Source organism: Cetorhinus maximus, chromosome 10 (assembly GCF_964194155.1).
Source record: "Cetorhinus maximus chromosome 10, sCetMax3.hap1.1, whole genome shotgun sequence".
Taxonomy (NCBI): Eukaryota; Metazoa; Chordata; class Chondrichthyes; order Lamniformes; family Cetorhinidae; genus Cetorhinus; species Cetorhinus maximus.
Genome location: NC_135888.1, coordinates 14,992,768 through 15,012,387, shown reverse-complemented (window position 1 = coordinate 15,012,387; position 19,620 = coordinate 14,992,768). Strand labels below are relative to the sequence as shown.

At 41.6% G+C, this 19,620-nt stretch overlaps 1 protein-coding gene across 1 annotated transcript in view; it reads left to right on the top strand.

Moving 5' to 3' along the window:
* The window catches only part of nup188 (nucleoporin 188), an 87,718-nt gene that overhangs the window by 12,297 nt on the left and 55,801 nt on the right, over positions 1–19,620 (top strand). The window contains exons 9-16 of the mRNA XM_078550005.1: positions 4,569–4,780; positions 7,193–7,307; positions 8,210–8,410; positions 9,791–9,880; positions 12,020–12,085; positions 16,437–16,556; positions 16,860–16,986; positions 18,042–18,197. Of these exons, the coding sequence (XP_078406131.1) occupies positions 4,569–4,780; positions 7,193–7,307; positions 8,210–8,410; positions 9,791–9,880; positions 12,020–12,085; positions 16,437–16,556; positions 16,860–16,986; positions 18,042–18,197 (1,087 nt within the window). The remainder of the gene's footprint in view (positions 1–4,568; positions 4,781–7,192; positions 7,308–8,209; positions 8,411–9,790; positions 9,881–12,019; positions 12,086–16,436; positions 16,557–16,859; positions 16,987–18,041; positions 18,198–19,620) is intronic.

Sequence of the window (19,620 nt, the reverse complement as noted above, 5' to 3'; positions counted from 1 at the left end):
TCCATCCCAGGTCCCTGATGGAAAGCGGGAGGACACCTCCGTAGAGGGCCCCCCCAACGGGGTCCTCCGTCACCGGACGGCAACAAGGCACGCCAGGGCGTGCCTGGGTGGCGGGCGAGGGCAAGGAAGTGAAGGCCGTGCACTTAAGGAGAATTAGTTGCACAACCTGGGCATGGATGTTAATCACTTGTACATACTGTTCACTATTGTCAATAAACTCCCAAGAATGTCTTCCTGCCTATGGCTCCTTGTTCTGATGAGCAGTGTTCTTGTCACTCAGATGTGAAACCTTTCTGCATAAGATAAAGGCAGGTGTCTCAGTCCAGGGCCTCTTCCCTGTGCTCTGTGCAGTTTTCAGACCTAAGTGATGGTTTGGCCCCTCACTTTCTGGAAACATTACTGATGCCTGTACCTCGGCAGCGGTTGTCATTGCTGCCAGAATGTAATAGGCAGGCACCACAGAGTTCTCTCAGTCTCTCGGTGTGCCCTCAGCACCTTTATGGAGGGACTGGCACCCATCTCTTCATCTGTGACCACTGATGCTATGCTCCAGCTCCTGAAGGGTTCATGTGTCGAAGGCGGACAAAGCATCAGATACTTCTAAAGTTTCATGGCTGCGTCTCTATGACGTGACCCTGATCACGGAGTGCAAGCGAGCTGCCCTCAGCCAGACAGGAGTCAGACATCCTCAGAGGCTGTGTGAAGATTTATGGAGTGTCCTTAATGGATGTCGTCATCATCCTCCTGCAATCGAGTGGCTATTAGGGCCTCCACCGCGTCTCCATGACAGGAGCATTCTCACAGAGGGTATTCGCACTGCCATAAGCCTGACGGGACTCAAAATGTTCACAAATGTGATATGAGGAACTATGGCGTCACCTCACTGCGTGCTGTCATCATCCTTCACAAATCTAGCAGCTATGAGGGCCTCCTGAGCGCGCCTGCCTCGGTTAGCTAGTGCGAGGGCCTCGTCCCTGTCATCGCCGCCTCAGAGGACCTCCTCAGCCTTATCGCTGTTGGCATCCTCCTCATCGCAGGAGACGTGCAGCTCCTCCATCTCCTTCTCAGCTAGCTTGTCGTCTCATTGGAGCGCCAGGTTGTAAAGGGCGCAGCAGATGACAACGATGCGAGACACCCTCTGCGAACTGTGTTGTAGGGCTCCACCAGACCGGTCCAGGCACTGGAACCTCATCTTCAGCATCCCGATGGTCTGCTCCACCTAGTTGTGAGCTGCAGCTTGAGACTCAATATACTGTCACTCTGCTGCAGTCCGAGGCCACCTAACGGGCGTCATCAACCACGGCCCCCTTGTCCCCGAGGAGCCATCCCTGTAGCCTCTATGGACCTTGAAGACACTAGGGACCTGTGACCAACTGAGGATGTAGGCGTCGTGCACACTCCCTGGAAACTGTGCACACGCCTGCCGAATGCATTTCTGGTGTTCGCACACCAGCTGCTCATTCAGGGAATGGAAGTCCTTGCGATTGATGTAGTCCATCGTGTGTTGCGATGGAGATCTGAGCGCCACATGAGTGCAGTCAATCGTACCTTGTGCCTGTGGGAAACCTGAGATCTGGGAGAATCCAATCGCTCTTGCGTCCTGGCTGTCCTGGTCCCGGGCAAAACGAACAAAGTTGCGTGCCGTCGTAGCATCCGTGACCTCATGGCTGCATTTTTGGGTGGAGACTTGAGAGATCCCACAGATGTCACCTGTGGAGTCCTGAAAGGAGCCACTGGCATAGAAACTGAGCACTGCAGTCACTTTCACAGCCATTGGTAGTGGATGCCCTCCATGTCCCTGTGGTGCCAAATCCTGCAGTAAATGGCAGGTGTGAGCGACCAGTTCCCTAGACATGCGCAGCATTCGGCGACACGGGTTCTCGGTCATCTGCAAGGTGAAAGGCAGCGTCTATAGACCCTGGGTGTTACTGGGTGCTGACCAGCAACGGCTCGCTGTGCCCCTTGGGCGGCGCGTGCGGGAGCCCTGGCCACCCCTTCTTCCTAAGGCTGCTGCTCCTGCGTCTGTGCAGCCAGGAGCCTCAGTCGCGCTCTCCTCTCCTCTTCATGCTTTGTAGGCCATCAGGTGTACAGCTAGTTCACCAGACTCTATGACCCATAAGTGCTCCTCCTGCAGGATGGAAGAGAGAGACAAGTGGTCAGCATGGGTGTATTAAGAACCTGTCGTAGTTAAGTGTGACGGCCCCATAACGCTTCCTGGAGAGTGCTGCCCACCACTTGGATGGCTGGAGATTAGAGTGTTGCGTGGCTACCATGTTAGCTGGAACTGTGGGGGACACTGTTCTAAACCGGGATGCTGACATTGCAAGAGTCTGTGAGTGCCTCCAGTAGTGTCTGCTACATGGTCAGCTTTAGCAAGGAGATTGTACATTCTGTGCAGTCCAACTGCTCTGCAGCCCACTAAGGTGTTCATGAATTTGCAGTCTGTGTCGGGGGGATGGGGGGTTGGGGAGGCTCTGCAGAACTTGGTGGCACTTCGATGCCTCTGCGTTGCTTGAGTGGCCAGATAAGTTCGGAGTCCGACCCCAATAATATCAATGTGTCTCTGCCTGAACTGTCTCAGTTGCAGAGGAATGGTCACTTTCTACAGGTTTCCCGAATGCATGGCCTCTTCCCTATCCCACCCCCAATTGCTTGTGTGCTATATTCAACGGCAGGGCTGCCCTTGCCCATGCCCCTCCCGCCCTGCCACCAGTCGCCTCAGAGGCAGGGCTCCCTTTAACCACCACTACCCGCCTGCCACCAGTCGCCTCAATGGCAAGGCTGCATTTGGCCCCACCCCCCAACAAGTCACCTCAACGGCAAGACTGCAATTGCCATCACCTGAAGGCAAGTCTGCACACACACACACACACACACACACACATTCCCCCCCTTCCCCCCAAGTAGGTCACCTCAAGGCAATGCTACATTTGTTTCCCCCCGCCCCCATCCGACCCTCAGAAGCTGCCTCAGACGATCCAGCTACTTTGCAAGAGCCTGGTGGGATGGCTTGATAATATGCTGATGTATTATAATGAGGTTCCCGACGACCGATGGTATCAAACGGCCCACCATTGGCGGGCCAAGCAGACAATCACAAATGACCTTCCCACTGTCATGAAACCAATCGCTCACGCCACCTATCACGCCCGTTGCCAGCGGGTACAGAAAATTCTGCCTGAAGTGTTTCTATGGGGCCACACTGCTGCTGCTGCTTATCTCATCCTTTGAAACTCAGTGAGAGTAAATAAACCTCAATTGTTCACCTGTGAATCAGTGATTAGCTTACTTATTAGAAATGTATAGATTGTAGCCAGTACTGTGCAGCCATTTCTCCAAGCTTAAGCGCTTTGGCTTAATTATGTATACTTAGAATTCTCTCTCTTCTTGGGGGTCACCCTTTTCAGACTTAACCTGAATAAGATAGTTATTTTTATGTATAACATTTCCGAAATCTCCAAAGGCAGTTTATGCTACAGAACCTTCCATTATTATGATCTCTGTAGAAACAGATAACTTTTAAAAAGAAATTTGAATTCCCAGTGACCAGCTTAAAGGATCACACCACAAGATTTAAAGCGTTACAACTTTTACTACAACAAATAACTAAACCAACGTTGACCAAACACTATTTTTGTAGGCAACTTAAACTTAGAATTTTCCCCTTTTACCGTTTGAAATGACCCAAAAATCTCCCGTTCCATAGTTATAACTTACACTGTCCCTTAGTAGACATTCAGTTCCACCGGAACCAGTCCAAAGTGATTCCTAACTCCCAAGGGTTTACTTCCGTTCTTTTCTTTTCCCAGCCTGATAACTTTTAACTGTCTTTCACGGTGAAGATTTTCCTGGAGATTCTCCCCCTAGCTCAAGCTAAGTAAATCTCCCAGCTTAGTTTTAAATACTCATGAATTTAGTCTTTTCAATCTGAACTTGAGCTCCCACCTGTATCTCTGTGTGGGGAACTGTAGAGAATTACCACCTCTATCTGCTCTGTCTATGAAATTTGGGGATATATATTAAAGGGGAACCTTGTAATGTGATCCTACAGTGGCTACTTAGGCACCCTCCCCCTCTTGAAGCTCATCTCCATGTCCACGTGAATCACATGGGCCTGGTATCCAGGTAGACATACTGATTAGCTATCCGATTAGACTCCCAAATTTATTCTATTTTGAAATTAAATAGATAGTTAAAGCATAGCTGTTTATAAACATGACATTCTTTAATACCTTCCTGGGACTCAGGAGATCTAAAGTCTATCCACTGTCAGATAGATGCTTCTGCCCATGCACCTTCTTCCCAGTAAAAGAACCTGGGCCCTCCTTTAATCTTAACAATGAAACCACCCAGGTTTGCTATTAACAGAATTCAGAACAGGCTACATGACCGCTTTCATTCCTCCATTTTACCCAATATTAAGCATTGTGCCAAATCATACAATCTCATAAAAGCTCACATTTGTAACAATTATTCAGTTACCTGTTCCAGAAACCCTGTTCCCTGATTAAGCTGCATTCAATTAGCACAGACCATATTACATTAACTCCTTTCAATGTTTTCTGTAGACGGAACGTCAAGTGTCTCGATGGTTTGTACAGTGTCTAAAGGAACAGGCCCTGATTTTGGAGATTATCTTCCTATATTACGCCTATTTTGAGATGGGACCAGAAGACCTCCTGGCTTTTGCACGAATATTTAAAGAGCAAGGATTTGGAACAAGACAAACAAACAGGCATCTTATAGACGAAAGCATGGATGGGCTAGTTGATCGTATTGGGTGAGTATGTGCTAGAGATGAAAGGATTGATGTGCAAGTAGTTAAATAATTTTTGAGATGAATTGGTTTTTTAAGAATTTTCAGTTGAAGTGTTTTGTGATTTATAATGTAATGTTATATGGATAAATTTTCAAATATCCAGCAATAAATTGTTGAAAAAATGTGTAAATTTCATCACTTACCGAATGTTACATTCTGCACTGGTCCAGAATGTTTGAAAATGATATTTGACACTTTGGGTTATGCACCACCTGTGCCGCAGTTTATTTGACAACAGTAGGATGTCTCCACTTTCATTCACCCCCTTCTACTTTTTGAGCAATACATTAGAATGTTTCTTGCTTCCACTGCTTCAATGCAAAATGGCGCTGTCCAGTGTGCTTAAAATATATTTGATTATATGTGTCCCACTAGTTTCTGACTTAATCATAATTTGATTTCTGCTTTCATACAAATAGTCAAGTGAGCTTCAATTGAAGATGAATGTAAAATGCATGGACTGTTACAACTACTATAATAGGAAAAAAAAGAGACAGGAATGGATGTTCCTCCACTATGACAATTACATTTAACAATTCTGTGCACAGTAAATCCTGGAGTTCTGTATAAAATAATACCTAAATGTTTAACGGTGGATTATCTTAATGGCTGAGCTAATTGTCTGAATGAGTAGCAGGGCCATTCAGACCAGAAAGACACCAGGCTATATTGGACACGCACACATAAGGCTTCTGCTGAAAATATTCCTGATGGTATGGTTAACAGAACTGGCTTTGCCCTGTAAACAAAACGGCCTGGTACCATTATCCCAATATCTGGTGACTAGGAGGGCATGATAGGGCTTCAGTTTTAGTTCTTATTTACTTCTATTTTTAGAAAATAACGAGGTTGTTCTATTTCACTCTGTTACATTGTGCATATAAGGTCATACTTTCGTTTATAGGATGCAAGGGCTTTGTACCAAATACATGAGAAATCCCAGGTGATTGCCCAATAATTGTAATGCCCAGCTTACGGTGATTTAAGATGGGTTGGTGTTAAATGTGCTACATCTCAAGGGTTAAGGAAGAGGACAATTGTTCAGCATCATGACCTGTGCTGGAAGTTGTTGAGGACAGAATTGGGCTCAGATTTGATGCACTTTGTGTAGAACAATAGTTTGTTAATATACTATCCGTGTCACAAGAGTAGTAAGGCATGAAAATATAATAATTTTCATAGTATTATTGTGATTTATTGTAAACTAGGTTAATAGTGGGGTTTTGGATAGTTTCTCTGTATATGTGTGTGGGATTTAATTGAATTGGAGACAGCCAGCCTGGAGTCTGAGTCATCATCAAAAAGGAAGTTAGGTTTGAAATGCTAAATATGTAAACCTGGCTGAAGTTTGAGTGTGAGGTGTAAGGAACATTTGCATTTTTAGATACATTAGGTTAGTTTGAATTTTAAATGGTAAGATGTTAACATAGCCAGAAGAAGCCAAGCCAAACAGTGTGTTTATTTTTTTACAAAGGTTACTGATAAAATTAGTACTATGAAAAGATTTATATTATGAGGGGTAAAGTTCCAAAGACATGTTGGAACAATGGAATCTGCATGAAAAAGGGAGAAACATGTATAAAGGCGATGAGGGTATGTGTCAGAGGAGAAGGAATTCTAAGATCTAACACAAGTATGAAAAGCATCCAGCTTCTGTGCATTAAGTTGCTGTCTACAGGAACCAAAGCTAAGAAAGCTCACTTTGAAAGTCACTGTCCAGGGTATCATGTTGCTTTGCCTGGGTCTGTTTAAATCTATTTGTTTTTACTGTTTCCTTAACAGAGGTGTAACTAGGAGCCAGATTAAAATTAGGGGTTTTAGGAGTTATTATAGTAGTAATTGTAGACCTGTGTATGTGCTTCAAATCTTTTCTCTTGTTAATAAATGTTTAATTTAGTTTTCTAAAAAAAACCCTGAAGTCTTGGTAGTCTTATGACTTCTGAATTCAGGGTACCCATCTGGAAATAAAATACAAATTGTAAAACAGTTGTAACCCCATGATCAAGTTTCCCCTTGTGGATTTGATCCGCCTGGCACATGTTATCTGTCATATCATAACAAAGGTGATTGGTGTCTACGTTGCCATACTCAAGTTTTTGATCCCTTCAGAAAGTGGGGAGGGTGAATTGAGGAGTAAAAAGTCCTTTTAAATCACAAAGGATTATGAATAATAGCTTAATCAGCCCCAATTCACTTTGTTGAATATTTGTTACTTTTTGCATCTCCAGCAGTTTTAACTATGGGCAATTTAGAGTTTAAACATTACAGTAATTGTTTATCTCGTTGATTAAATGTATACATTCCTGTCATATAGGTCCTCTGTCCATTCTCCCATGGGCTTTCAGCCGTATGAGCTCTGACCTTTCTCTCTAGGTATTTCAGCACGTTGATCCTGGTGGAAGGAATGGACATCGATTTCCTACATAAATGTGCTCTAGAGGAGCGAGTGGAGCAACATCAGTTTGCTAACGCTCGGGAAGTTTGCCAGGTAACCTTTTCTTCCTTAATCACTGAAATGCTACATGTTGGGTGCAGTGTAATGGGAGAGGACTAGAGTGGAGCAGCAAAATAATCTTTTGTCAGTATGATTAATTCAGGGCCATCATGGCTTTGTTTGTTGTAACCGTTTGCAGACTACAGGTTAACATTATGAAACTGGAATTTGAGAGTTTGACTTTCATTTGGATAATTGAGCAATAAAAGTTGGTTTGTCTGCTGCAAATGCCTCCTGTTGATTTTGTGTATCGCAATAATTTTGCCTTGTCCTTGTCTGAGTATGCCTTAATGAGATATTTTAGGTATTTTTTAAAATCTTTTACAGTAGTAGCATTTTGCTCTAATCCTGAAATGATCAATTGGTTTCCCCACCATACCTCTCTTAAGATGACCAAACTGCACTAGAATTAACAATTGTTCAATTATTTAGGTTTAAAAGCAGAAGCTTTGTTTGCTCACCTTTTGGTTGAGAACAAGGTGGAAATCCTATGGATTGTGATTGAACATTTTACTAGAGATGCACAAATGCATTGTCTATTCATTTGTCCTGAAACACTCTGTGATTGTGTTTCTTGTTTTGTTTTGTTTTTCTTTCTATTGTGTTTGAGGATGTTACATGATAGAGCAGTAGTTGTTTTGAAAGGTGTAAAGAGTATTCTGCACCGAGTGCCCCAGATTTCGCAATGATTGAAAACTAGTTAACAGTGGACTGATTTTCATTGACCTGATTCTTGTATGTGCTGTAAATTGTATCTGATATGAGCCAACAAATTCAGTATTTAGTTATTTCGAGTTCTGTGTCAGTCGTGCCATCTTTACAGAAGGACCTTTTAATCTCACTTTCTATAATTAGTGAGATTCAAATTTTCTATGAAATTTATCTCTCCCTTGCAGGAGATGGACAAGTTGCTGCTGACGTTAGGGGACATATCGCATCATGCACCGGTGCTGCTGTCTTGGGCTCTTTTGCGTCATACGTTGAACCTGGATGAATCAACTCATGTAATTAGGCGCTTGGGAAGCACTGCTATTCAGCAGAATGTATTCCAGTACATGACACAGATGCTTAAGGCACTTGGCAGTGGGGGAAACAATGTGAGTAGTGTGGGAAAGTAGTATAATATCATTGTGTGACAGAGCGTGAACGAGCACTGTTTAAAATTGAAGCCAAGATTGGTTTAGAGAATTATGCTCTAGGGTTTATGTAGGTTCATTTGCCACCTGCCTTAAGTCATTCAACTAAGAATCAATTTTGCATTATCCCCATCTCAACCATGTAGATGTGGGGCATACCCAGTAGTGTGTAATATCGCAGTACCAATCTGTGGATAGAAATGATAAATTAGAAAGACAAAGTGAAAAAGTGAGGTTCAAGAAGCTGAAAAGGAAAGGAAATGCGAAGGGAATGGTATTGCAAAAGCCAGTCTATGCATGGGGCAGATACTATATAGCAATCCTCAGTCCCAGCTAAATAGCATCACCGGCGGATCATTTTTGTGGATGGAAAGAACTATAAAGATTCACAATTGATTGAATTGTTGTTGTCTCTAATATATGAACAAGCCAGATCCACTGCAGTAGACTTGGTCCGTATTCTTTGTAGTGTTAATTGAATTTTCCAATATTAGGAAAAAGTTTGAAACAATTATTTGGGCAAATACTTCAACTGGAACTCCTGAAGATAAACCCTACTGAGCAGAGTAGATGCTGCCTCAATTAGTTGAGCAGTGTGAGGTTCAAATGTGATACATTTGTGGCATAAGGTACCATGGAAAATCATTGAAGCAAATACAATAGCAACAAATTGTATTTATAATAGCGCTTTTAATGTAGCCAAATATCCCAAACTGTTTCTCGAGCATAATCAGGAAAATTTTAGTGCTGACCTTTCAAAGGCAATATAAGGACATGTGCTTGGTCACAGAGAGGTAGCTTTTCAGGAGTGCATTGAAGGAGGAGAGATGCAGAGGTTTACGGAATGAACTCCAGAGCTTAGTGTCTATGCAGCTGAAAGCATGGCCCCCAGTAGCGGGGTGAAGGAAATCAAGGACATCCAAAGACAAGAATTGGAGGAACACAGTATAAATGCGTTTCTGAACATAGTGTAAAGAGATAGGATGATATAAATGAGAGAGATTTGTTGGGGAAAATGGGCCTTTTCCTGTTTCTAAAAATGGTCTTGTTCTAAGTTGAACAAATAAGGTAATCTTAAATTTATGGTTAACAAGTACTATGCAGCAGGTTATATTTTGGGGGGTGAAGATGATGTTTGTCTAGCACTGAGGGGAAGTTTTTGCATGTGTAATTTTAATTTTTGTAAAAGTTAGGCATTGGGCAAATTTTAAGAACAGAATGAAACTGCTATTATTTTCTCTATCTTTTATTCTGCTTTTTGCCTGCTGGATTGCAGGATATTTATGTCTACCTCAGATAACTTTAAAAATACGCTGATAGAATGTGTTGTGTGTGTTTCAGTGTACAGCCAGTACTGCTCGAATGTGCATCTATGGACTGCTCTCATTTGTCTTGACTTCTTTTGAAGAAGAAACTTTGGGCGATCAGCAGGTACAGAATATGACATTTGCATTGACTATTCTAATATACCTGTGAAAAAAAAATCTTGTCCATAAAATATTACCATAAATATGAAATAAATTATAATTTAAACATGACAATATCCAACTTTAAATTTGGGGTTGAATTGTGCCTAGCCCAATTACCTCCTGCAGCACAACCCAGTTTAGCCTGAACACTATAGTTCATCTTCACTCCCGGTATGGAATGACAGGCTAGGAATTTGTGATGAGTAACTTCCTCCTGACACCCCACAAGCCTGTTCACTGCCTATAAAGCACAAGTCAGAAGTGTGATGGAATAATTTCTATTTACCTGGATGAGGTCAGCTCCAACAATATCCAAGAGACAGCAGCCAGCTTGATTGCTGCCCCTCTGTCTCTCACACTCACTCACCTACTCACTCGCTCTTGCATGCAGGCGCTCTCGCCCTCAGACTCTGTCAGCTTCTTCCTCCCACACCACCACCACCACAACTTCCCCACCACCACCGCCACCCCATGGCCTGGGGCTCCGCTCCACGGAGGCTCACTCCAGCAGCCAGTTTCCCCTTACAGGGGCCCTGGACCTAACAACCAGCCTCTCCTTCCCGAGGCCCTGGACCTTACAGCCAGCCACTCCTCTCTGGGACCCCAGTGCTCTGCTCTCCGGGCCCTGGTTGGAGGTCTACACCACTGGTCAAGGAGCTGCACTTAACATCGATGGAAGCTGCCATTGGCTTACGGGCCTTTCAATCACGAACACTAACCTAGAAGAACAAGGGCAGCCGATGCATGGGAACATCATCATCTACTTGTTCCCCTCTGAGTCCCACAAGATCCTGACTTGGAATGACTTGGTACTATATTGCCGTTCTTTCACTATTACTGGGTCAAAATCTTGGTACTTACTCTCTAACAACACTGTGCGTGTACCTATACCACATGGACTACAGTGGTTAAAGATGGTGGCTCACCACCGCATTCTCGAGAACAGTTGGATAAGGCAATAAATGTTGGCCTTGCCCGCAATGCTCACGTCCCATGAATGGATAAATAAAAGGAGATTGACAAGTGTCTAGTAATCCTGTTGGATGTGATGGCGCATAGATATGTTTTAGATCGCTTTATTGTTGGAAGTTTGATGCATAATTTATATTGCTGATTATTAAAGCAGAGCAATTTTCCTATGAATCAGTTTATTGTGAAGATTATAACAATTGTGTTTATGTGACTCCTTTATAAAGTTTCTACAGAATGGACAAGGCTTGCTGGTTTGGCGCAAATCATTCATTTTATTACATTTGTACTCATAGGAAAAAATCTTGTGATTAACCTATAAATAAATTTATGACCACTGATGTAAGTCAAAGTGATGGTACATATCAAGACACAATTGTTTTTTTTAAAATTTGTATTTGTAAAATCTCTTTACCTGCTTCCTCGTTTTCTTTGGCGTTGGACCTATCAGTGTTGAATCATAACCTGCAGCCAGGTCTCAGCCAGTGCCTTTCTTAACTGATATTCAGGAACTGCTCAAGCGTGTCCTTTGGAAAATTGTTCCTTTCATTTTTATCCACCCACCTACTCAGAGGCATGGCCAGAATCAGGAGCTCAGTCTTGCAGGGATCAGACATGTGCCTCAGCACTGTTTCCAACATGCCATACAATTTTGCTGCGTCTCTTGCTAATGTGAAGTTTAACATTGAACAGGGGGCTTCCCCAAATAATACATTTTTAAAAAATAAGTTTGCAAATAGATTTGTCATTGGCATTAGCGAAGGGACTTCCCATGAAGTTTCAAAGTTTTGCTAGATTTGTTTTTAATATTCCCTCCTCATTTTTAAAATAAAATCCTTTTAACTAAAGTGCTTTCCTGTATAGAATTGTTCCTCATTAATAGCAAAAACTGTTTCAAACGTATGTTTGCTGAGGAAACAGAAGCTATCCTATTTCAATATTGCAGTTGCAGTAGGTGGTGGCTTGTCCTTGGGCATGATCAGAAATGGGCATAATTTTCTATTTGGCTGATACTCGTTTGTGGTAGTTGTGCTTTCATTTAACCTTTGTATATTTTGGTAATAACTATTATTTATGCTTCATGTACTTTTCGGAAGTAGACTGATTTGACCCAGTTTTTCTTCTCTTCCAGCACTTGATTAATGTCGCCTGTGAGGTGTTCACAGCCCCTAACCTGGCTGAACTTTTTTGGGATACTGTGAGTACATTAGATTGTGTTTATCTAAAGATTGCAAGGATGCTACTGACATTGTCGATTTTCTGCAGCAGGATCAAAAAGTTAATTCAAGATAGCAAGTTTCTATCAGCCAAAAGTACTATAGAATCACAGAATCTTAACGGCGCAAAAGGAGGCTATTTGGCCCATCATGACTGCACTGGCTCTCCAAATGAGCATTATGACCTAGTGCCATTGCTCTGCCTTTTCCCCATACTCCTGCAGCTTGTTTCTATTCAAATAATCACCTAATGCCCTCTTGAATGCCTCAATTGAACCTCCCTCCGCCACACTTCTAGGCAGTGCATTCCAGACCTGAACCACTTGTATGAAAGTTTTTTCTAACGTCACATTTGCTTCTTTTGCAAATCACTTTAGAGCTGTGCCCCCTTGTTCTTGATCCTTTTATGAGTGGGAACAGCTTCTCCATATCTACTCTGTCCAGCCCCCTCATGATTTTGAAAACTTCTATCAAGTCTCCTCTCAGCCTTCTCTCCAAGGAAAACAACCCCAACTTCTCCAATCTATCCTCATAGCTGAAGTTTCCTTTTCTGTTACCTCTTCAAAAACTCCAAGTTAGTTAAGCACGATTTACCTTTGCAAGTAGGTATGACTCCAACCTGTGGCGAGTTTTCCCCTCATTCCCATTGACTCAAGTTTTGTTAGGGCTCCCTGATGCCACACTCGGTCAAATGTTCCCTTGATACCAAGGACAATCACTCTCCCCTCACCTCTGGAGCTGAGCTCTTTTGTCCATGTTTGAACCACGGCTGTGATGAAGTCAAGAGCTGAGTGACCCTGCTGGAACCCCCTAAACTGAAAGTCAGTGAGCAGGTTATTGCTAAGCAAATGCTGCTTGATAGCATTGTTGATGACCCCTTCCATCTCTTTACTAACGATCGAGAGTAGACTGATGGGGCGGTAATTGGTGAGGTTGGATTTCTTCTTTTTGTGTACAGGTCGTACATGTGCAATTTTCCACATTGCTGGGTGGATGCCAATGTTGTAGCTGTACTAGAACAGCTTGGCTAGTGGGTGCAGCAAGCTCTGGAGCACAAGTCTTCAGTACTATTGCTGGAATATTATCAGGGCCCATAGCCTTTGCAGTATCCAGTGTCTTCAGCTGTTTCTTGATATCACGTGGAATGAATTGAATTGGCTAAAGACTGGCATCTGTGATGCAGGGGACTTCCGGAGGAGGCCTTAATGGATCATCCACTCGGCACTTCTGGCCGAAGATAGTTGCAAGTGCTTCAGCCTTATCTTTTGCACTAATGTGCTGGGGTCCCCCATCATTGAGGGTGGGGATATTTGTGGAACCACCTCCTTCAGTGAGTTCTGTAATTGTCCACCACCATTCACGACTGGATGTGGCAGGACTGCAGAGCTTAGACCTGATCTGTTGCTTGTGGAATCGCTTGCTTTGCCTATTGCTTGCTGCTTACGCTGTTTGGCATGCAAGTAGTCCTGTGTTGTAGCTTCACCAGGTTGACACCTCATTTTAAGGTGTTCCTGGTGCTACTCCTGCACTCTTCATTGAACCAGGGTTGATCCCCTGACTTGGTGGTAATGGGAGAGTAGGAGATATGTGGGCCATGAGTTTACAGATTGTTGTTGAGTACAATTCTGCCACTGATGGCCTACAGTGCCTCATGCCCAGTCTTGAGTTGCTAGATCTGTTCGAAATCTATCTCATTTAGCACAGTGGTAGTGCCACACAACTTGGAGGGTATCCTCAGTGTGAAGATGGGACTTTGTCTCCACAAGGACTGTGCGGTGGTCACTCCTACCGACGCTGTTGTGGACAGATGCATCTGCGGCAGGCAGGTTGATGAGGATGTCAAGTATGTTTTTCCCTCTTGTTGGTTCCCTCACCACCTGCCGCAGAGGACTCGGCCAGCTCGGCCTGTAATGGTACTATCGAGCCACTCTTGGTGATGGAAATTGAAGTCCCCCACACAGAGTACTTTTGGCGCCCTTGCCACCCTCTGCTTCCTCCAAGTAGTGTTCAACTTGGGGAATACTGAGCTGGAGGTTTCTTTGCCCATGTTTGAACTGGTGCCATGAGACTTAATGGGGCCTGGAATTGAAGTTGAGGACTCCCAGGGCAACTCCCTCCTGATTGTATACCAGGATGGTATACTGCCATCTTTGTGGGGCAGGACATACCCAAGGAAGGTGATGGTGGTGTCTGGGACTCTATCTGTAAGGTGTGATTCCGTGAATATGACTATGTCAGGCTGTTGCTTGTGTGAGACACCTCTCCCAATTTTGGTACAAGCCCCCAGATAGGGAGGACTTTGCAGGGTCGACGGGGCTGAGTTTGCCATTTTCGTTTCGTTCCTTATTGACTTGTTTTTAGTGGTTTTGTACAACAAAGGGCATTTTAAGAGCCAACCACGTTGCTGTGGGTCTGGAGTCGCATATAGGCCAGACCAGGTAAGGACAGCAGATTTCCTTCCCTCAAGGGTGTTAGTGAACCAGATGGGTTTTTACGACAATCACCATGGTTTCATGGTCATCGTTAGACTCTTAATTCAAAATATTTTATTGAATTCAAATTCCACCATCTGCTTTGGTGGGATTCAAATCCTGGTCCCCAGAGTATTATCCTAGTTCTCTGGATTACTAGTCTAGTGACAATACCAATACGCCATCGCCTCCCCTCTAGTGGAATGGCAGAGCAGGCTTGAGTGGACAAATAGCCCATTCCTGCCCCTAGGTTCCTATATTGGTTATCATAGCAATGGCATCCCAGATGCACTTACAAATTCCAAAGGCGATGAAGCAAGTTTTTTTTGCTGCTGCTGGGTGATGGAAATAATAATTATTAATGATTACTGTCATGTTAATAAAGAGCTGTTTTTTTCTTTATTGCCTACTGTGAAAACTGTACTGTCGGTACAAGATGTTGGGTACATCTTGTACAGCCTTTCATTGGGTCTGTAGCTAACTTCAGTCATTTAGCCACATGACATAGTGAGACACAAAACTGCGTGAAGCATAGTTCCCATATGAGGATTCTAATAAGTTTGAGAAACTTAAATGGTCTCTGAAAATGGTTTAAATTACCATACAATATTACATATAAGTTGTATAAGTACAATATTACATTACACTTTTTGTTTCAGTATAATTGTTTTTCTTACAGTAAATGCCATTTGTAGTTTAGCCTGACATACATGGTCTGGAAAGGCTAGTGCTGAAAAAGAAGAAAGCATTAATTAGTAGGAATGGCTTATAATGGAGCATAACTAGTTAACAAAATCCAGAGTGTGGTGGTACAGAGTTGTCATTAGCCTAGGAAAATGTTACTACATGGATCTGTTTGGGATCTATTGGTTTAATATTTTCATAGATAATCTGGAGCTATGATTCACAAGCACAGTGGCTAAATATACAGATGATGACAAAGCTTAAAAGGTGGTAAACTCAAGCTGAACAGCTGAAGCTACGGGAGGATTTGAAATGCTTGGGAATTGAGTAGATAGGTGGCAAATTAAATTCAACGTAGAGAAATGCGAAGTGCTTCACATGGGGGAAAATACCCAGGAAGGGAATAGTACTTAACTGGAAAAGATGTGCATGGAAAATAAGAGTTGGAGACCTTTTGACAATACATTTTAAGCTTCAGCAATAATGCTCAGGGCAGTGAGTAAAGCAATTCAGATTTTGGGATGTATTATAAGGACAATATTGACCTGAAATGGTGAGGTAATGTTTCCACTTAATAATTTTGTGACCACAGTTAGAATGCTGTGTGCTGTTCTGGTTGCCACAGTACAATATTGATATCGCAGCCAGTGAGATGATACAGAACAGAGCAAATCAAAATGATTGAAGAGATGGGGCACTGGACTGATTGCTGTGATCATCATTTTATCATGGAACTGCCTGGTTGCCAGGTGAACTTAGATGGACTTTAGTTTTTTTTGTCTTACCAATTCCTGCATTCCTTTTTTCCTGTGGTCTACCACTAGAGTGTTTTTCTGATTATCAAAGTAATTAAGCATATAGTGGGTACCCATAAAACTTTTTAGAGTGCAACTTGGGTAAAGAGTATTTGTTAATATTATGGCACCCTATCCCTTTCACTCCATGCTTAAGGTTTTACACATTTTCAGCTAATAGGTATACAACTGCCTATAGAACCAACTTTGCTTGCTATGAACATAAATAAAGAGTAATGGGATAAGCCCAGGATTTTTAGTTGGTTTTTAATAGAATTGTCTTATTTGGTAAAAGTAGCATAGCAATGAGTTTTACATTTAGTGTAAATTCTGATTCCCTTTCATATGTATTTGCCTCCTTTTTTTAATATATGTATATCAAGGAGCCCACAGCAGGTATTGCTATTTTGTTGGACAACAATTGTGGAATGTTCCCGCAGTCTATGGCACCGCTGCTGCAGCTACTATCTGCACTTATATCGGATAAATCCACTGCTAAAAAGGTATGAATAAGCTTACCAAACCTATTTTTTGATAAGGGAGATTCCAAGGGGCAATTTAATGCAAAATTCCTAATTTGATACAATGCTGCTTTTAAATACAATAGATGGTTGTAATACAATATTAGGGAATAACAGTGTTATTTACTGTAATATAAATGAAATAGTACTAAATGAGCCAATATCTTCATTAAATTAAATATAATTTGATTTACTGATGTAGAATATTATCACAAATTTTTATTTTCTTTTTAGTTGGTGTAGGTGAGTTTGTGTTCAGTTGTTGACATTTACTTTCTTTTGAAGGTTTACAGCTTTTTGGACAAAATGACATGTTATACTGAGCCATATAAGCACAAACCTCATGACGTACTTTCACATGAGGATGGAACCCGGTGGAAGAGGCAAACGCCAAAGTTGCTTTATCCTCTTGGTAAGAAGTTGTTCCAGATATTCTTGCACAGCCTCTGGGAACTTTGTACGAACATGCACTTTCATTTATTTAAATGTAAGATTCTTTCAAAGTAGAGATGATAGATTTTTGGACACTAAAGGAATTGAGTGATATGGGGGATGGTGCAGGAACATGGAACTGTAGGGCTGAAGGAATGGCAGAGCAGGCATGAAGAGCTGAATAGCCAGCATCTCCTTTGCTGATGTTCTTAGGTCATTTCCTTCCGTATTTGTAATTGGATAATTATTGTAGTTGCATGAATATAAAGAGATATGATGCACCTAAATTCCTGACTGTGCTGCTGAGGTTTCACTTGTGTTTCTTGATTCTCTTCTATGTCTGTTGACCCTTTTAACAACCACCATGGCAAAGATGCAAAGCATACAAAAACATCTTGTACATAATTGATGTGTTGAATGTGATGAGTTAGAATTGGAAGTAACACTTGTAAAGTAAGTTTATGAACTCAGCTGGATAGCCTTATACAGCAGTTACAAGGAGGAGGGAAGGCAGTCGTGGTGGGAAAGAGGTTAATCTTGCACATGTTTATATGGAAGGAGTTCGTTTAACCAGGGAAAGATTTGTGCCCTAGGGAGAAAGCAGAAATAAGAGTGGACTTGCACTGAAACCTGAACTTTCTGAATGCTGAAAGATTGCCTTTTCTTCCTGCTCCTGGTTTTTCTCAACGCTCCTGGCAGAAGCCTCTTTTCCAATAGGTATCTTGCTAGATAACCTGGTTGAATTCATAAACTAATAATGACAGTGTATTAAGATGCTCCGCTGAAGTACATTAATAGGTTAATGCACTGAGATATTGAACTATCTGTATAATCTTTTCTAATCTAGGATATAAGATGCAAAATATAAATTATACGGAAATATTACCTTTAAGCTGACACTAGACATCAAAGTAGACTTAAAATTGATGTATGTCAGAATATATTCTCAAAATGGATGCAATCCTTATAAACAATCATGTAAAATAAAAAGTAACTCCTGCATTAAATAAATTTCATTATTTTACCTAATCCTAGGATCTGGTCAGGCTAATATACGCATGCCGCAAGGTACATATGGACTCGTAATGCCTGCAGACCAGGGTTCTCTTGTACGTTGGGATTTCTCGTATAGCTCCTGGACAGTTTTCACTTGTGAGATTGAGATGCTGTTACATGTGGTTTCAACAGCAGGTGAGTTTGACAGCAGTTGCTTTGTGTGAGAACTATAACAACTCTTGCTGTTATACCCTGTAATTTTAAAGTAACAGAAGTTACTTCAAAAAGTTCATAAGTAACAAAAGTTTAATTCAAATTTTGTTAAGTCAAAATATAACGGCCTGGATTTCTGGTCAGGTTTGAAGCAGTGGTGCTCACTGCTGATCTGGAAGAAAGCTATGGACAAAGATCTAGTGATCTCTGTGACATGAATTTTATGTTTTCTTATGTTAGTTTGAATATGGTGCCAAGGCAAAGGGATTGCCAGATGTCCAATAACAGTGATTTCATCAAGCAACTAAGCAGCCAATCACATTGTAGTATTCTTACAGACTTCCACCCAGGAAGTGACTGCACTGATGAACTTCACTTCTAATTAACGTTTTAGAGAGCAAGATAAATTATTGGAACATGCATGGGATTAACACAGAAACTGAAATATCATAAGGTTTTTAAAAAAATGTGATTTTATTTTATCATAATGGAGAAATTTGACATTCCATAAATATGAAATTAGTTTTTCAGGATTAGTGAGGCTGTTCAGTAATTATGAACTTAGCACTGCATTAAAAATCCAGTTACACTTCATTCAACAATATGTAACTTTTTAAAGGATTTTTACAGCATGACTAATGTAAAAGGGCGCATTCTCGTCAGTTCAGTGATTTCTATTTGGTTGCAGACTAGGGGAACTTCAACGGTGTACCCTTTAGAAAAGCATAGAATCATTGATAGCAGCTTCTATATTTCTGTGTTTAACTGTGCATGTGTGGACTCCGGAGGTTGTTGTCAGTTTCAGAGGAGTAAAGACAATGATGCTGACAGCTTTGCCATCATTAGTGCTATGAAATTCAGGCCAATAATGTTCTCAATTTCTGCCTGTTTATTACAGGTGTACAGACTGCCCTTAATTAAAATTATCTGATGAATTCCTTTTTTAAAGCATTAAATGCTCACCGTCCTATGGTATTTGCATAGTTAAATAATTTGAAGGAATAATTTAAGTTTCAAGTTATCAGGAGTAATGCTCAGAGCAAATTTTAAAAAGTCATATTTTTTGGAAAACATTTTCATGTGAAACACAATGTATACAATAGCCCTGCTGCTGGATTATGTAACTTGTTCTGTTGCCTAAATCTGAACAATTGAACTGAGAAAGACATTGCAGTTCACCTGATATCAGTTAATTTTTTTTTTTGCCTATAAAGCTGAACTTAATAAATGTTTTGCATAGCATAAAGAAACCAGCTCCACTAACATTTTAATAACAGATTGTTCATTTAACCTATAGTATCATTTGGCACCAGACATTTTGTTTGGTTAACAGAAACATTATCGTATTCATTAAATAGTAAAATCTTACAGATGTACTCAGAGTTTATGTATAGTTTTGTCTTAT